The 19,780-nt window shown below is 35.5% G+C and overlaps 1 protein-coding gene across 7 annotated transcripts in view; it reads right to left on the bottom strand.

Annotated features, from left to right (window-relative positions):
* Positions 1 to 486: 486 nt before the first annotated feature.
* Positions 487 to 19,780, bottom strand: part of LOC119140644 (rapamycin-insensitive companion of mTOR-like) — a 109,346-nt gene continuing 90,052 nt past the window's right edge. For all 7 annotated transcript variants that reach the window (XM_037372135.1, XM_037372137.1, XM_037372136.1 and 4 more), the window contains 13 exons: positions 18,313 to 18,422; positions 18,098 to 18,185; positions 17,227 to 17,319; positions 16,119 to 16,225; positions 15,263 to 15,492; positions 13,457 to 14,483; positions 10,014 to 10,191; positions 8,741 to 8,825; positions 7,128 to 7,361; positions 5,516 to 5,659; positions 4,581 to 4,704; positions 3,511 to 3,649; positions 487 to 3,358 (listed from right to left, as the gene is read on the bottom strand). In XM_037372135.1, coding sequence (XP_037228032.1) covers positions 3,284 to 3,358; positions 3,511 to 3,649; positions 4,581 to 4,704; positions 5,516 to 5,659; positions 7,128 to 7,361; positions 8,741 to 8,825; positions 10,014 to 10,191; positions 13,457 to 14,483; positions 15,263 to 15,492; positions 16,119 to 16,225; positions 17,227 to 17,319; positions 18,098 to 18,185; positions 18,313 to 18,422 — 2,634 coding nt within the window. In that variant the 3' untranslated portion in view covers positions 487 to 3,283. The remainder of the gene's footprint in view (positions 3,359 to 3,510; positions 3,650 to 4,580; positions 4,705 to 5,515; positions 5,660 to 7,127; positions 7,362 to 8,740; positions 8,826 to 10,013; positions 10,192 to 13,456; positions 14,484 to 15,262; positions 15,493 to 16,118; positions 16,226 to 17,226; positions 17,320 to 18,097; positions 18,186 to 18,312; positions 18,423 to 19,780) is intronic.

The following is a 19,780-nucleotide window of genomic DNA, read 5'->3' as shown; positions in this document are numbered from 1 at the left end:
GCACACAAACAGAAGATTCCAAAGAGCATAACGCCAAAGTCAAACAATACAGTCCAGGCACTAGAACTAAAAATTAGAAAAGGATTTTTGCATGGGTGGGTGGAGGGCATGTATAATTTTTTAAAACATCTGTCTTACATTAATGGTTGAATGATTTCAAAACTGAAAACTGTTTATTTCTGTCATTGTTTATAATTCAACTTTCACATCTGTTGTCAAAATGCTAATACTTAATGTGCAAACATCACATAATGGAAAATGATTTCTCAGTATCAGTACTCTTTTTTTAATTTTTAAAAAAGGCAAACTATGAAACTATTTTTATAAGACATCTTACAAACCATTAATGTAAAATATATTTTCGATTAAAAAAAGTTTATTTGGAAAGCTTCAGGTTGTTCTAGTTAATTAGTAACTTACAAATATCAATAAAATTCCAACCCATTTCTAATGCTGAGAGGTACAGATGAGAGCAGAACAACTTTAAGAAGTTTAAGCACATTTTATTAACAATGCATCCCTTTGATAAGATTACACTTCAGGAGGCTTTTAATGTGCATAGAGATGAACTGTACACGCTATACAAAAAAAGAGGAAAAAACTACACACACAAAAAATCAAGGTAGGCAATATCATTTTGGGACAAACCTCTGTTTAAATTATACACAGCTCAATGCAATATTCTTATGGAAAAAATATAAATACTTTTTCTTTCTATATTACAGGTATACAATATAAATCAGATTTCAATGTCTGTTCAGTGACCTACAACCACTAGAACCTCCAAACATGTAGCAGCGTGTTACTAAAAAAAAAAACCAACTACCACCACCACATGGGACAGGGGAATAAGTCTTGAGATTTTTCTTGATCCCTTCCCTCCTCAGAATGATTAATTTACATCATCTCTTGTAATGCATTTTTAGGGATGCTGACAGCCCAGTATTGAAAGAATTTTTTCAATTAAATCTAGAAGACATCTGCCTTCCCCCCCCACCCCAAGACATTTATTCCTGTGCTAAAACACCCTATTCAGTAGCAAAATGGCATGTTACGCTTTTTTGGCATAAATTACATTTCTCTAATAAAATAGTGTATTTTACAAAGCAATTCAAGCAAAATGTGCAATTTCTGCATGCTGTGGCATTGCTATCCATCTGTGTTACAAAAATAGTCCAAAGAAAATCCACATTCTTTACTGAACATACAAATCTGTTCAAAATAAAACTATCCAGGGAACCAGAATCAGGAGTTAATAACCAAGGAGATGGGGGGCTTCTAGCAAATTACAAACGTGGTTTCTAGCATGTCCCCAAAGGTCTTTTACAGTTATCAGATTTTACTCTCACCTAGTATACCTTTAATAAGCACATGATAATAGAAGTGTAACTGGGAAAAAAAAAGTTATGGGACTTGCTTTCAACTGGCTCCACAGCAAAGCCCTGAATAACAGGACTTCTGTGCAGCCCTGTCAGGAGGCAATAGGAAACCTCAGAGATGCTCTGAAGCCTGGCAATAATTCTTTCACTATGCTCAGCTTGAGCTCACACTTACAAGGTAATACCAGCTTCCTGAAGTCCAAAAAGCCAAACACCAAGATCAGGACATAGACTAAGAAGCAGCAACAAGTCTTTCATCTCTCACTAGGCTTTGATTATTACCTATTTGTCAAATTTTTCTCTTGAGGCACCTAGTAAAGGTGCTATAGGGTTTTTTTCAGCTTCTCACTGCAAATTACAACTCTCTCGTTCAAGACCACTAGATATGTTTTGAAATAAGATGACAAAAAGACAAGCAGTATTCTCACTGCTGCCTTTTAAAATGTTTACAGGGGCAGCTTACCTCAATGTGCCAAGCCACTGTACCCTAAACTACTGAATACTTTAACACTTCATTGTGCCTTGGGAAAAAACCACTGCCACCAGCCAATGAGAGCACATTTAGGGTACATAGGTCAAACAAGAATTGTCAGATGAGGAAAAGTGACTGTTTCAAATACAACATGCCAAGGGCCCAACATACGTCTCCAGCTCCAAGCAACGTCCATGACAGCTGGGAGCATTCTGTATCTCTGAATTTCAGACAGCTGAAAAAGTTTCTCTCTCCAAAAGGACACTTGCAGCACCCAGTTTTGTCTTCCTCCCCACTCAGTGGAGAGAAACAGACCCTTGTGGAAGTAATTGGGGAAGTCAAGTCAAATGCTAATATAAAATTATAATTACTGTTGCTTCAAAATTTGCTACTTAAGGCTTTTCACTACAATTATTAGTACTATTTGATGCTTGATCACTAATCCATTGAAAATTCCAATTAAAACTTTGTTTTTATAAAAGGCTGTTTCCATGGAACTTGGAAAACACTCATGTCTTCTCACAAAAGCAGCAATGATTAAATGTATTCAAGTTTAATTTATAAAATATTAATTTATCTGATACAAATAATGCTTTTTAAAGGTTTTTAGTTAAGAGTAAGACCAAAATTCATAGTATATGAGCATGAGTATAGAAACTGCAAACACGTGCATATCATTCAGGGAAAACAATCTGATTTCAGCATTTTAAGTTTAAATGATTTGTTATTTCTAAATTAAACTGTAGTGAAAATCCTTAACTGGTTCAGATAAGATACATGTACGTAAGTGTAATGAAATTGGAGAGACTGCTAATAAAATTGTTTACAACTATAGTAATATTAAAATAACTTAAAGGAAACCTCAGATTCAGAGGCTTTTCTTTCTGTTTGAAGTTAACCCCCCCCCCCCCCCCCCAGGTAGCGTTATAAACAATACAAAAACCAACAGAGAAGGGCTAACATTAATCCCCTGGTGTCCATAATTACAGCACGGCTCCCCATTGCTGGCAATGGAATGCACCCTCATCTCTCCGATTCCTGGTATCCAGGGACTACAAAGCAAGGCATCATTCTGCTTCTCTGGAACAGAATCAGAAGTCAATCATAAAAGATGTCTCTGTGTGTTGTCCTTTTTTTTTTTTAATTTATGGCAAAATATGAAATGAAAACTTGTGGAGGTGTTCAGTGCTCAGCTCTTGCATATAATAGCAATTACTATTATTAAAACTATGGTAATATTTAATAACTCCCCAAAGGGCACAAAAGACTGGGGCAGTAATTGGTTAAGGAAAAGTTTTCAGTTCAGTCTTCAGGTACCAATAGCTTCTGGAACAGTCTAGAAAATGATGCTCTAAAGCTTTTTATCTAGTCATTCGGAGGTTGTTTGAGGATTTCAGAAAGTCTATATGCAATGCACTGCATGAGACAGTGGTCAGGATTCAGCTGATGTATCAATTACTGGCTGTTTTGTTGGTGTTGCTAAAATAGCCTCTGCTTCCTCATGCATCTAAAAGACAAAGACAGATAAAGTATTAATGTCACTAGAAAAACATCATAAAATGGTTTCCTTTAAGACATATCTGAAAGCATTCAGAACATGAAACCTGAACCCAGCTGGCACATTTTAGTGCATTCAATGCATCTGAACTTTCCACTTACTTGTAAGAACTGTACATCTTGAAATAGCTCCTGAATGAACCTTCGAGATGGAAGTCGAAATGTACAATGTGCTAACAAGTAGGACACCTCAGAGTAAAGGCATATGTCATCAAATGCTTGGGGATATTTCTCCTTAATTCTGATCAACAGGAAAAGCAAAATTTTAAGTCTTGAACAATTATCATCATATTTTTAAAAACTGTTCAATTAAATTTTGATTGACATCATTAAGAAAATAGAACTCTTCAGTAATAGGCGTTATACATTCTGGATCTGATGAAGCAAGAAAATCAGAACAGAAAGCATTATTTTGTGCCAAACTGGAAGAATTTCATATTAATGAGATGAAACAGAATATATAAATTGAAAGTTGCACAGAATCTCTGAGATCACCTAGTCTTAAAATAATGATGTTGAAAGAGAACAGTATATCAAAGAATAGGCATCCACATGTACAGCAGTAATAAAAAATACTAAAAGCTAACTTAATTACCTGTAAGCATTTTTAAAACTAAAATTAGCATTTCTGCATTTTCTTTTAGCAGTTGTATGTCAGTTTCCAACATCACTAGCCCATATACCTACATTTTTTATCATCATGCATGGTCCCTGGATTTATATTCCTATATTTTAACATGAGATTTTCTATAAATTAATTCCAGTAGTTGTACTCTTGTTTAAAGCAGATTTGTGTTTCTCAAGAAGTTACTTTCAGATTGTTATTCTGGTTATCTGATATATATTATTTGGCACAAATAACAAAAAAGAATTATCATTTCTTTTTTAAAGATGCATGACATACTGGGTACGTAATGAAACATCACTACAGTTGAATTATTGATTTGAAAAATAATGGGGAAGAGTAAGAAATTAAAGACAGAACAAACATATTAAAAGGCAAATTCTTTGCTTAGCTTTTACATTACGTTCAATCATCCCCAATGACCTACAATTATACCTGCCTGACAATTTTTTGAGAAGTCAGAAATAAGGTGAATCACTATCTCAGAGATCTTTGCAAATACATACAACTAAATGTTGCTAAAACATCTGAAATGTATTTAACTTACGTCAGAAGTCCTGTTTCATGACCCTTAGTTCCTACTGAACTACTCAAATTGATTACTAAACGTAAGACTTCTTTCCGCAGAAGTATTCTGCACACTGGTGTATCATCTGGGATTGATTTTACTCCTAGAAAAACAAATTCAGCAGTATGGAGTTTAACCAGAACAGTCTTTGATTGTGCTAATCTTATGCCACATAAGTCTGTTTTAGCATTACACACACACACGAGTACATATTTATGCGTGTATTCTGAACTACCACAAATGTTCCCATTAAAATTAAACCAAACAAAAATATTATTTTCATTAAATTTAACGTGGAAATATTAAAAAAAAAGGTAAACTAGCATTTCATAAATGCTGTGTGACATTTAGAAAAATCTGTGAGATTCAATTACAGTGCTGTCTCTATCACTAAATCATGTTACAAATTGGGTGATTACCTGTTCTGTTTGTATCAGATACTGGCGAAGTTAGCAACCAGCTACTTGATAAGAAATTAAAATAATTCAAAATGTAAAACACAAGCCTAAAAAAGAAATGTCTTTCTCTTTACAGAAATTCAGTAATTATTTTTTTAAAGTGTTTGTTTTGGTTTTTTTTAAACTACCAACACTCTGGGGGAAAAAGGCAATTGATTATAATGTCAGATACAGAGCTGCATTTACATTACCTGCAAAAAAGTCATAAAGCTAAAGCAGAACAGTTTGAATGTATGCCATCTGCCATAGTCATTGATAATGCAACTACCTTCCTGGATAATGATTAGGGCATCCAAAGAGGGGCTTTTGCGGTTTTTTGTTTGTTTGTTTGTTGTTGGTTTTTTTAAATTAAGAGCATTACTTTGTTGCAGTATATATAAATATTATTTTTCCACAATACCTAAAAAATACTTTAAGAGTTATAGTCTCTAATAATCATAAGGCTTTCAAACTTACCTAGTACAAGATCTGTACTCCTGATGCTGCTAGATGAAACACGGGATACTGCATCACTACAGCTTGAAATTCCAGAAAATTTGGAGGAATGCACATCTAAGTGATTGTGTATGGTCTGCCCACACCAGTCAGTATATGGAATGTCTGAAAAATATGAGAGAAACAAGATTTTGCATCTTTGTTATTCACACTTTTCCTCACTTCAAATGCTTTTCTTATTTTTTAACAGTGGTAAGCATGCATATGGTAACTATCAGCATATAAACCAGCTGGAAACTAGATGTTTGATTTTGGACAAATCATACTCAAAACATCTAAAAATAACATTTTTAAAAAAATCTTATAATACTCGAGTGAAAATAATCAAATTTTTAGCACTGACAGAAGCCTAAAAAACTGTAATCACATGTAGAACTCATGTAAAATAGAGCATGGATATATCAATAACATAATAAAGATGCTCTTGCACAAGCTTTTTGTTCATACAATTACCGCAGGTCTTGCAGAAAGGGCTCTGACTTCATCAACAGAAAGATGTGACAGGTAAGATACTTCTGGGAGGTTTCACTATCCATAGCCTTTGGTGTTTTGGATGTAAAGAGATGAATGTAAAATCCAGGCTTTTAATTATTGTGCAGTTAACAGTACCATAGAAAAACAGGTCTGAAGGGACTTCTGGAGATCAACTAGTTCAATCTCTTGTTCAAAGAAGGGCTCACTTCAAACTGAGATCAAGTTACACTGCGAAGAGTTTTTCCCCTTATGTTTAACTGGAATTTCCATTCCTATAGCACATATCCATGGTCTCCATCCTTCAGCTTTGTGCTTCTGACAAGAGCCTGGGTCTGCCTTGCCTGTAATCCCCTCATGCTAATTGAAGACTATAACTGGAATTTTATTTGCCATCTCTTCTCAACACTGAACTTGAGCTCTCTCAGACATTCCTCACATTTTGTGCATCTTCCCCCTTGACAACAGTACTCTTTATGTGTTACTACCTGAATGCATAACACTGTTGTAAAATGGTAAGGATTCCTACTAAGAAATTGGAATTTCCATTATGGGATTATCTTTTTATGTAACTGCAAGCTCTGCAGAGGAGGTTAGGAAGAAAATCATTCTGAATCTGTTCTGAATCTCAAAATATGAAGAAAGATGACTAAATCCCAGAAGTTACAGCTCAACTGCAACAGACTCCTCAATCAGATTTCCTTTGTTTTGTTTTACAGTACAGACTTGCTTTGAAGTCAGACTTTTCATTGGTTTGACCGCAAACCTCATTTTTCAGGACATCAATTTGTAAGTACTAAATAAGCTTCTGAATTTTATATTTTTATTAGCTTTTAGAAATATTAAACTACTAACACCACTAGAAACAGAAAAGATGGAAACAACCATAGAAATACCATTGGTTACATAGCGAGCTTATTAAGGAGAATTAATGTCAAGGTCAATAGTAAGAAAAAAATCCCCAAACCACCCCCACCCCCAAAAAACCCCAATCACTCTAAACCCACCAACAAAACTCCTTATAGATTCATCAATTTTAAAGATTAACAAAATTCAATATTTTTATTCAGTTTTATCATACTTTCCCACAAGGAACACTAACCTGTATGACTATATGAAGAGTTCACTTTGTTGTTATGCTGGTAATCCAGTATTTGAATGCAGACACAGTAAAGGCAGTTCTCATCTGTGTGCTCCTGTAGCCCTGTATCCTCTGTATTTTCTAAAAACTGAGAGGCGTCTGAACGGCTGGTATTCATTATTTCTGTGAGACTGATCTGCTGTCGGAGCGTCTGAAAAGGACTTTTGACAACATCACTTGTACCTGATGGAAGACCTGTATATAAGCAATTAGACATCAGAAAAAAACCCCCACACAACAAAGAGTTAATAAAATATTATTTGAATTAAATTTCCCCTTTTAAGCTTTTTAAGGCTGAGAGGGGGGTGTGTGTGTGAAGATCTAGAAACTTTTTTTTAATGGTTAAGCTCCAAAGATTTGTTGGCATTCGGGAAATAAACATCACATTTTAGCCCTGTCTTATCATATATAACGAAACATTGCAACGGACAGAATACAACCTCTAAACAAACATACTGTTAAGAAGATATGTGGTAAATCCTGACATATCAACATTAGTAATACCCATGGAACATTAATATGTTACGAATTTTCATAGTATCAAACAAGATTAGTACAACAATATACCAGATGTATAAACAACATATGCACCAATGAAACCAGAAACATAATTTAAACCCCTGTAACTTAGTGCCTGTAATAGGATGAAACTAGACTCAACAATGCAGAAACAAGCCAAAGACAATGTAGTGACATGCCCTTCCCTGGGTGGAAATTACCAACAAATACAATCTTAAACAGGCGCTACTTTACACTGAAACAGTAAACTACAAAACCACACTTTCGGGAAAGTCATCTTTATATATTACATTAACAACACAAAAGAAAAAGAAATATCAGTAAGATGTGTCTTTTAGGATGTTCAAAGTGCTTGCAATAAAATTCCAGTTAATTAAGAAGCAAGACAATAGTTATCCTATACTACTTTAGGACCAGTACTGATGTTTCTTTTTCAGTTGTCCTACTGAAAAGATACATATTGATGCCCTACAGATTTTTGACAACTCTGGAGTAAAAAAACAAAAGTGCATTCCAGAACAAGCCAGGCATTACTGAGCACTTGCAATTTTCTTGTACCATGTTCCATCACCTCCACTGATCAAATGTCACAGAAACATCACAGAGAGACAAAATTTACTTTCTGAAATACGCATCTAACACTGTTATTGGCTCCTATAAATTCACGTGTAATCAAAGGGGAGTCAAAATATAACAGTTCAATATATATATGGCATACATATTTTATCTTAGCTTAAATTGTTACTTTCTTTAATGCAGTATCACTACCAGTTTTCAATTAACATTAGCTCATATTATAATCAAAGATATGTAGACTTTCCTTCTTAGTTTATTAGAGCTGGATCAAGCTTTGAAGCAACACCACATTGTCTTGAACTACATAAACCAGGGAATTAATAGCCTGCTATCCTGAATCCAGAAAACAGCTCTCAAAAATTAACAGCTAAAAATAACCTTTTCTGTAAAGAAAAATCAACAAATAAACCCCAACACTTCACCCCACCCAATGTACAAACAAACAACAGAAAGGTACAGAAGAGGAACAAAACTAATACCTTCTGCATCAGGTGCAAAGACCCTAGCTCCAGAGTCATCAAATGGGGGTGTAGTTTTCTTCTGGAAATATGGAATTTCCTTTACCTAGAATATTCAAATGAAAGTTAAAATAAGCACAGGTGGAAATAACATGTTGTCAATTTTTTACTTCAGGAAAAAGATCCAATTGGAGGAAGAAATTAAGAATGGGCTCCTAAGTAGTAAGGAAAAGCCAATGAGAAAAACATACATTTGTGAATGAACATTTATTAAGCAAGGCTTATGAACAGTCAGTAAATAGTAAAACATAGTGGTGACAGGCTGTAAGGAAACCAGTGACCCAGAAGTGGCTATTAATGATCTGTCCACAACCACTCTACAACACTGGAGAGCTCGGGAACGTAGAGCAAAACCACCCAGGACATCTAAATTGTTGCCTGTAAGATGTTATCTACAAAAACAGTTGAGAGAAAAGAAGTGATGCAACATAAATATGCCATAAAGACTGTGGAGGAGAGAGAAATGAAGTAGTCTTTTCATAAAGGGGAAATAGAAGCAGGTATGATGGAAAATCTTGCATTTGCTCTATCTTTAGTAAGAAATTTAGGTTTGAAAGGCAAAGACTAAGTAAACTAAAGATAAGGAAGCCACTGATTTACCTTTGACATAGACCATATCCTGGTTTTGATAATTAGGTAACAGAATATTAAACATTGTGATGCATCAGTTTGTTAGATGGGAATGTGTTTTAACTAAGTAGAGAGAGGAAGACAATTGATACTTAAGATAAACTGTTTTAATTTAAAGAAATATACCTGTAAGGTTAAGTAAAGACAATATATTTTAATGCTATGATGATAAATATACAAATAAAGTAATATTAAATCAAGATCATGGTAGCAGAAAGTTTACTGTGGGATTATGCACATAATTTATGGTTGACCAATGAACATATGGTTGGCTAAAGAGATATTAACAAATGCCCACAGACTATGCTAATTTTAGTATAAAAGCTAGCTGACAACTAAAAATCTTATGACAGCTTATTTATGCTACAACTGTTGAACACACTTCTAACCTAGTGTGTCATTATTTGCCTAATAATACAAAACAGACTAGCACTTTTCTGTAAAAAGGGTTAGAAAAGTAACTCTTGTTCTCCAAAATGCATTCCTTGAAAGTACTACATCCAGTTTTCCTCATTTCTGTAGATCTAATCTATTCTGATGATAATGCAACAGTTAACTACCTTCCAGTATGAAAATGCAAATTAATCTGTTATCACATACATACCTGGAATATTTCATTGATATTCACTGGGAGAGCAAGGCCAAGGTAATCATCAGAGCTACCATACGTAGCATTAGAAACCATGGAGCGAACAGAGGAGGAACGCTGAAGTGTGGTTTGGTTAATAGGACTTAATAAATCTTCTTTATCTAAAGAGGCATAACTTAAAGCTTTCATGAACCTGTAACATTGAAATAATAAATCACAACCTTGGTAAATGTCTCATTCTGGCACATTACAAATAAGGAGGACTGCTGACACAAAGACTATCCTCATCTTCCCACTGTAAAACCCAGAGCTTGTTACAATATCAAATTACAGCTATAGGCTCACTGCCTTTGTTCTGTCTCATGTTGTATTGCATGGATTGGTAGTACCTCGGGTAAAAATTTGTGATTTTTTTTGTTTGTTTGTTTAAAGTCCTGGGACAGGGACTTGAAAGATAGCAGGATGGAACTTCTGCTTAAGGGGTTGCCAACCCTGTAAAAACACAAATTGTCTCCAACTTACCAGGCTTTGAAGATTTACAGCCCAGACACAGTCAATAAAGATTTAGGCTTTTAAACTGTTAGCACAGAGCTTGAGCCTGCTGAGTACCAGAGATGAGAGCAAAGAACATTTTTTTTCCTGTATTCTAAAGAAGCCACCCACTAGGTCACCCAAGCACGGAAGAAGAATTTGCTCAACATGAACAAAGAATAAACTTGAACCTGAGCAGTGAGCAGAGCTGACTGTGACAAGCAGCCTGAGGAACAAAGAAAGAAATAGGTTGGGAAAGGAGACAGGAGAGAGGAGGCTGGAGAACAAGTCCTCAGTGCTGATAAAAGTCCTGATAATGGAAATCTCTCTTTTGGCCATCTGTCATTTTACTTCTCATTGAAGATAAAATGCTTTCTGCTAATCAACCTAAACAGGTGGTCTATGCAGTGGATTAAAGCTTCCTAGTAAAAAGAGATGCTCCTTAGGAACAGTAAATTCATATTATATTAATGCAAATTATTTTAAATTGGAAGGTAAATACAGTGAACGTTTTATTTCTTGAGCTGGACTTTTTGCCTTAGAAATAATTTTCTATCATTTTTTTTTTTTTTGTTTAGATGGGCAATTAAAATGTCTTCTCATCCATAGCAGCTTAACAGATTTATACCAAGATAAAAATAAATTATTATGGTTTTACTATGTGTTGTTCAAGACATTATTATGCGATGGGAATGTGCAGAACGCAGATTATAGGACATCAACAGTTTTCTTGCTACTAATTCTGACCAATGCTAATTAAGGTAGCAGTGGACTTGCAATAAAACTCAAGCCATACTTCAAAACCCAAAGTTACCAATTGCATTAGTTATTTCATAATAAAGTATTCTATAATTACTCTCAATATAAAGATATATGTATTAATCCTAAACATTTGTCCCTGCTTCTGTTGGAAAAGCTAACACATATATCATCAGTAGTGATAAACACTGATAAGTTTTCATGAAATCATGTATGCAGGTGGATGGGGCAAGAGCCACGATCAGGATATGAGACATGCACCTTAACGTTTTTGGTTGGTCTTTAAAGACAGAGGTGGAAAATTTATCCTCATAAAATAATTTGTGCAAAGAAATAAGCCTTTCAAACTTTTGAACGCATGGAAGAACTAGAAACATCACTGAAGTCAATTTACAGCTGCTACTTGCTATGAATACCTGAATTTGTGAATGAAGCATGAATCAAAGAAAATTTCTGCAGACTGACAGAAGAATAGCCTTAGAAGACAAAAAAGGACAGAATATTTCTTTCCAATTTATTATTAAACAGCAGTTAAAGACAATATTTAGCTGGAAGTAGTAACATACTCTGAAATTAAAAGGACCACAATTATGCAGTGGAGATACTGAGCTATAACCAATAAGAAAAAACCCCATATACTAGTTAAATCACAGTCTTTCCAATCAATTATATCAGTAACCAAGACAATCTGACAATCTTTTGTAATATGTACATCTGTAATTTTTTTAACCTTCTCAGATATGAGCACTCTGGTCATTTCAGTTAAACATTAAAACAGGTCAGCTCAAATCCTTGCACCTAACCACTGATATGAGAGATCATGAACAACTAAGCACCATGAATACCGTTAGTATTACACTGCATGCTGAGTCTCAGGGTGAAAGTCCACTGCAGGGAGGCTGCTTTACATATCAAGGGCATGACTGCAAGGAACCGTACAGCATGACTACAGCCAGAACAGAATCTACTGCTACTGAAATGACACTGACTTGTTCCTGCATTAGCACAGGAAGCCAGTGACAAAGCAAGGAACAGCACTTCTGATTTCCAGGATGGTGCAGCTTAACTACCGAATCATCCTTAATTTAATTGGCACACACAGTCTAGTTCCAACTTAAAAGAACAAAGGGAACAAAACTTATCTTTTATGGCATCTTTGCAGAATCATGTGAAAATATAAATAAAATTAATGTTGCTCTTAACCAGAAAGGAAACTAGTAGTAATAAACAGGCACTACAGACATTCAACTTGGTATGTGGATTGAAATTCAGGGACCAGCATTTGCTCTTCTGTGCAGTAAGGAAGACTAATGTGCTGGTAAATTCCCCCCTTTCTCTCATGTGAGACAGGATATTCAGGTAAATACAGAGATAGAAAGTGTCTTTTCCCTTTCAATAATTATCTGAAAATCCAATCCACTAGCTAAAAGCTGATTTGAAAGGAAAAGTTTGGGAAGTAGAAGAGCTTTTAAGAGAAAAGTTGTTAAGCACTGACTGTAGCTGCTGGAACAGTGTCAATGTCACAAGCTACAGATATATAACTAATTAGTCTTCAGAAGAGCTAATATTACTCAAAAATAAAGAGGTGACACTGCAATCTAAAAATTAACCCTATGAGTAAAATCTTTGCTCTGTTGTAGCTAAGAAGCCAAACTCACATTCATATCAGTGGTACCAGTTTCTCATCACTGGCCTCAGTGCCACAGGGAACAGCAATATAGCATACTGGCAGGAGTCCCTGTCCTAAAACCTCACCAAATGACATTGAAAAAATTCTCATCTGAAATACAGCTCTGACTGCACGAGCAATTTTGTGTGATTGTAACTTCAGCAATGTTAGCAGTACAGTTGCATTTAAATATTAAAAAAAAGTTAAACAGGAAACAAATGTGATAGAAGGAAACATACTCCCCTTTGTCACTAACAGCATTAAAGGGACTGAGGACAGCTATGAAAGCTGGGCTTCTCTGACAGCACTTAGAAAATTCAGACTTCTCATTAGCCTATTCTCCTCCTAATATTGGTACTGCTTTCAGCAAAGTTATGAATCGTCCTGCAACAACTGTCACTTTTAGATGAAGATGGAAAAAAATATTAGAAAGATACTTTTCTTATTTAATTGCTCTTACATCTTTGAAGCAAGAAACAAGCACATAATAATCCCTTACCGGCTTGGGGTCAGCCGAGAATCCAGGCTGCCAGACTTCATGGTAATAGTGTCAGTAAACAGCACATCCTTTGCTGGAGATGCTAGGGCTTCTGAGTGAGACAGTGAAGGATGCATTCTCTGCTGTTGTAAGCGTTTTAGTGTAGCATAGCCAAAGGCATCTCGGGAACTTGCATAGCTAAAGTTATAGTCAGCAAGATTTTTTATTGTAGCAAAAGAAGGAGCCTTAAGAGACTGGGCTCTTCGGGGAAGCGTATGAGAAGTCCCTGGGAGTACCAGGGATACAGAGCTGGATTTTGAGAGAGTCAGGTGGTTAGACTGTGGTGTTGAACAGTGACTTGGTTTAACTGTTTTTGTGCTTACCACAGTACTCAAACTTCCACAGTCAGTATCTATGTTTGTAGTGTCCACACCTACAGTCTCCCTTGAAGGGCTAGAGCTCATTGAGCTTATGCCACTTGTTGTAGTATCTGTATTAAAACTTAGGCTACGACTCTTGAAATGTGTTTGTGTAGTACCATCTCCTATTAGCCTTTCTCTGCTTGTGTTTTCCTGATGAATTTCATTTCCAAGACCTTTTGGCAGCTTTAGGTCATGTTCTCCAATACTTGGAGTACAATCAGTATCTTCCATGTGCTTACTTCCAACAAAAGAAGTTTCTAATCGTAAAGCCTGGATTTTAGGAACTCTGAAAACAGGGTTTAATTCTTCCTCAGCAAGAAAGTCTATGCTACTGGAAGTTTCTGTTGCAGTACGATTTCGCCTCAGGCCTGATTTACTGTCCGATGTCAGCTTTCCTCCTTTTGGATCACTGCTACTTTTATGTTTTTTATTAGGTAGAGTAAGAGAGCTTAGAATACGGTTTTTCACAAGTCTGCTAGAAGAAAAAAAAGGAAAGGGACTACGGTCTTTGTCCTTTGAAGGTCCAGGTCTGTCATAAAATATTTGTTCTGCATCTTCAGTAATATCTAGGAAAAATGTACTAGTGGAAGTACTACCAAAACGGTCATCCTCCATGATGAACATACCTGAAATTATATGAAAATTTGTCACTGAAAATGGATGTTTCTTCAAAGTGTATAAACTATGTTGTGAAAAAGTAAGCAATTCTATAAAAGCTAAAGTGGGAGACACTGTGTTTTACCACAATTTGAATTCAACATTTTTTCTGCAGAACTTAGTACTGTAAATTATCTTCAGGTGTACTTGAGCTGAAGAAAAGCCACACTATCTTATTTCAGTGCAAATATTCAGCTACTAGGATTACAACTGATGCGTTCCTTTAACGATATCTAAATATGCTATATTTCTGGATTTAAATTTCAAATATCAATAGCAAAATTAAAATGTATTAAATACACAAAATATACAAGAATTTAAATACAGCAATACTATATATATGTGTGTGTATACACAGAATATATATTCAAAATATTCCTTTATTCCTTTGAGGACAAACAAGTAAATGTATCTTTATACCTAAAGCATGGAGATTTCTGAAGGGTATTATAGCAAGCTGCCATAACTTGACATAAAAACCTAGTAACTTACCCTAATGTTAAAATTTATTTCTACACCAAATGTAAATTTAAGACACTGTTCTCTTCCCTCTCACTTGATTACATCTCTCTGAATGCATATAACTGTCCCCTGGCTTGTACTCTTCTTTCTTGCAATACCACCTTTAAACCATTTCCCTGAACCTCATCCTGCCAAAAAATCAGTAAGAACACCAAAATGCATTTTTGTGGTGGTTTTTTTTGTTGTTGTTTGGTTGGGGTTTTTTTGTGTTGTTGTTGTTACTTACTTGAAGGCATAGATTCACTTTCACTGTTATGCCTAGAACTGGTGGACTCAGAGTTCAAGCTAAGAGTACTGGGTATAGAAGAAAGTTCATTGCAGAGCTGCTCCATGTCATCAGGGACCACTGGCCAAGGCTGTCTACGACTGTGTCTGACTGCATCCCAGTTATGATGCTTCAAAATGTCACATCCTTGTTTAGTTTTGGCTATTAGACCAAGCACGTAGACACAGGTTCTGTATTTAATGTATATATAGAAAAAAAGCAACAATAATAGCATCAAATTTAGCTAAACTTATTTCTCTCCTGAAAGGAAACAGTTTCAAAACAATTCAGCAGAAACTTCACAAAATTGCTAAATAGCTTTTTGTTCCTGATTTTTATTTGCAAAACAATGGAAGCTTAAGAAATACACTAAAATACCTGAGAACAATACACTAATAAAAAATAAAAAATAATTATTATGAGTGCCAAATACATAAAGTAGAAAAGTACCTTTTTTTTTTAAAGGACAAACATTAATGCAGTAGCAGTATTAGGCAAAAGATCATCTATTTGAATAAAAATTATAATTAATAAATAGATTCCAACAGAGATATAAGTAGCAAATATTTAATTATTTTTTTAAAAAAGGAAAAAAGTAGTATGCATCTTTTTTCATAAGTTTCATTTGCTTACTGCATGTTCTTTTAGACTTCCTATACAATTCTGAGATTGTATAGGACTGGGATTGTTCAATGATCTTTAAAAATTTATTTTCAAGTAAGTAGCAAAACTATATTCACATAAATTAGGTAAGGCTATTTGAAAACCTACTGGAACTACCATCTGTAAATTTTATGTATAAAACAGATACACATACCCTCTAATGGAGAGAACCTCACAATGTTGCGCAAGTGCCATTATATCAGGAATTACATTCTCCTCTTGAAGCAAGTTAAGACCCCAATTTGATGATCCGATATTGCCCTGGAATAAGACAGTTTGTCAAATAAGTTTTGATTTTGATGTTGATGTGATCTGCAGCACTATCAGTGTAAAGCTTTTGACATCTTTGTTTGGTGGGTGGTACAGTTTCAAGCCATATCTCCTCAAAGCAATTAGAGATTTGAGCACCCTTTTGGGCATTTCCTAGTCATGCAAATCCAAAAAAGGACTCAGGACACCATGTATAATACCTAAAACTGGTCACAGTTTACTACATATTCCTCATTTTACCAATTCTAGTACACTTAGCAGTATGATCTTGAATTACTCATTTTACATTCTTCTTAAACAGGTATTTTATTACATACCTACAATATCTTCCAGTAATAGTCACCTTGGATAAATGTTCCAAAATAAACTTTGGGGAAGACAAGAAAGAGGTAGATAAACAGTTGAGGTGGCAAAGCGACTTTAGAAGTGTAGCTTGTATAGGCACAGACACTAGGTTTTCCTCATATTATCCCAAGTATCAGGGATGTCATGACCATATATATTCACACGCATCAACAGTGGCAGCCAATTTTCTTCCAGAAAAACTGAATTTTGGAACACCACAATAAATATATTAAAAGTAGAAAAATAGATCACAGCAAGTGGCAACTACTGGTTCCATAGTAATACTGTTTCTATACGTGGCAGTCTGTTATTTTTATTTGGTTTAAAACAAAAAAAACCTCAAAAAAACCAACAACATCCCCTGCCTGCCTGCCCCTCCCAAAAAAACCCAAACCAACAAACCCACAAACAAAACCCCAAAAAGAAAGACAAACTGACTATTAAAAGACTCAGAACAAAACAGGTGCAGTGAACAATTTTCATCTGAAAGTCCAGTTAAAGTACTTTCCACTAATCTGGAAAATCACACACATTTTATGACAAAACCCCCAAAGAATGATTTTAAGGGATTTTGCTTAGTTATTTCAGAATCAAGTGACATAACAGAACTCAAACAGCTGCAAAAAGATTGTAAATCTATTACTAACCAAGGCCCAAAGGGCTGCTTTCAGCTGCTTAATACCTTCCCATTTATCCAGAACTGGGGAATGAACAGTGTAACTTAGATCTGTAACAATATTCTGAAAGAGAAAAACAGAAGAAAAAAAAATACTCAGTTGAAAATTAAAAGGAGACCTCAGTAAAACAAGTTCTCTTGCAGTTTTAATAAAAATAAAGTGCTAATTTAAAGTATGTACCCTAAAATAAAATAGTGGTAGTTCTAGCATAATAACCGTAAATTAACAGCGATAGTAATGCAGGTAGAAAATTTTAACGTTAACATCAGGTTAATTCAGATTTCATAAAGAGAAAAGATTAATCAGATTAACACTCTACAACATATAAGCTTTCTCTTGAACTTTTTAACTATTATATAGAATTCATTACATCATCTTGCAAACTCACATTAAAAGTAAATTTATTTAAGCTACTATGAATTGGCTTAGGGTTTGTTTTCTTAGCTCTTCAGGATATTAGAAAGATTTTATTCCCTCATCTCCATGTTTTTGTATGCATAAAAGGATAGGTACAGTTTTACTTGTCAATATACAAAATTCACTCACACACAGACTGAAACATTATTTCTGTTGATGAGTTGATTTCCATTCTAAGCTTTGGTAGCCATTTTAAGAAAAACGTTGCAAGGTATTTCTCTGATATTTGTGCTCAGGAAGGAATTTTACATGAGATGGCAAAAACTGTCTTCACAACTTTTTGGCCCCATGTAACTTGAGACTTTCATAAACTACCTATTTTGCAAAGACTGTTTAAATTCCATCTCTTTTAAAACATATTTTAAAAGGATTATAATACTCTTTAAAAATTGTTCAAGTTATAAGTAGTTATTATTATCCTTACCTGAGACTCCAATAAATAGCAGCCTGTTTTATGGTGCACCAGTTGGCCATAAAGGTGAACTGGCAGGTAGACATGTGGTCGTTGTAATCTGGTAGAAAGAGAAATCATGTTTTCTCAGCAATTCTGAAATTTTCTTTTAAAATACACTGCAGTGTAATGCAATGAGTTACTGTTGAGTTTTTTTCAGATGAAGAGGATTCTTTTGGAGAGTTTACCTTTGGTTGCTCCGACGAACATAGTTATCACCATCAACAGGTTTGCGATAAGTTGTAAGTGCTTCATTAAGTTGTTCTTCAATCAATTCAACATACTTTAAATTATATTCCTAAAAGATGACAAAGGTTGACAAAATACACTGAGGTGGTACAATTCAAATGGTCCTTAAGGAAGGCTGAATTTCTTTATGATTTGAAGGTGAGGCTCATCAAAATTACTGTACTTCATACATACAATGAGTTTGCAGAGAGTTGACAACTGATTCCATAATTATTTCAGTGAATTTATTAAAAAAGGAAGGAAAGAAGGAAGTATTCCACATGTGACTAACCCAAATAATCTCAACAGATCACCATGCATTTCAGTATTCCTAGAGAAGTGACAGCTTGTAAGTTATTAAAAAAAATGCTGAAAAGCCTACGGGAATGAAACCAAGCATTTGTAATGGATTATAAAAACAAAATAATGTATGAAGAGTTTTATTCTAGTCATGACAATGAAGTCTTTTTCTTAATGGGTCATGTGTTCCTATTTACTTCCTAACAGCATAAGCTCTTCATGAGATCTAGATTTAACTTTAATTAGCGACAACAAAGACCAATTGTTCTCAGGGTACCCAACCCCCTAAGCTGGAACACAGGGATGGGGAGCAGAATGAAGCCCCCATAATCCAAGGGGAAATGGATAGCGACCTGCTGCTCCACTTAGACACACACAAGTCTATGGGGCTGGATGGGATCCACCCAAGGGTACTGAGGGAGCTGGCAGAGGAGCTCACCAAGCCACTTTCAGTCATTTATCAGCTGTCCTGGCAAACTGGGGAGGGCCCAGTTGACTGGAGATTAGCAAATGTGATGCCCATCTACAAGAAGGGCAGGAAGAAGAATCCAGGGAACTACATACAGGCCTGTCAGTCTGACCTCAGTGCTGGGGAAGGTTATGGAACAGATCATCCTGAGTGCCATCACATGGCATGTGCAGGAACACCAGGTGATCAGGCTCAGCCAGCATGGGCTTATGAAAGGCAGGTCCAGCTTGATAAACCTGATCTCCTTCCATGGCAAGGTGACCCACTTAGTGGATGAGGGAAAGGCTGTGGATGTTGTTTACCTGGACTTTAGTAAAACCTTTGACACTATTTCCCACAGCATCCAGTTGGCGGCCAGTCACAAGTGGTGTTCCCCAGAGCTCAGTATTGGGGACAGTTCTGTTTACCATCTTTATCAACGATCTGGATGAGAGGACTGAGTGCACCCTCAGGAAGTTTGCAGACACCAAGTTGGGGGGAGAGTGTTGATCTGCTTGAGGGAAGGAAAGGTCTACAGAGGGATCCGGACAGGCTGGACCAATGAGCTGAGGCCAATTGTATGAGGTTCAACAAGAAGTGCTGGATCCTGCACTTGGGTCACAACAACTCCATGCAATGCTAGAGACTTGGGGAAGAGTGGCTGGAAAGCTGTCTGGCAG

This window comes from Falco rusticolus, chromosome W, assembly GCF_015220075.1.
Source record: "Falco rusticolus isolate bFalRus1 chromosome W, bFalRus1.pri, whole genome shotgun sequence".
NCBI lineage: Eukaryota > Metazoa > Chordata > Aves > Falconiformes > Falconidae > Falco > Falco rusticolus.
This window is presented reverse-complemented; position numbering and strand designations above follow the sequence as displayed.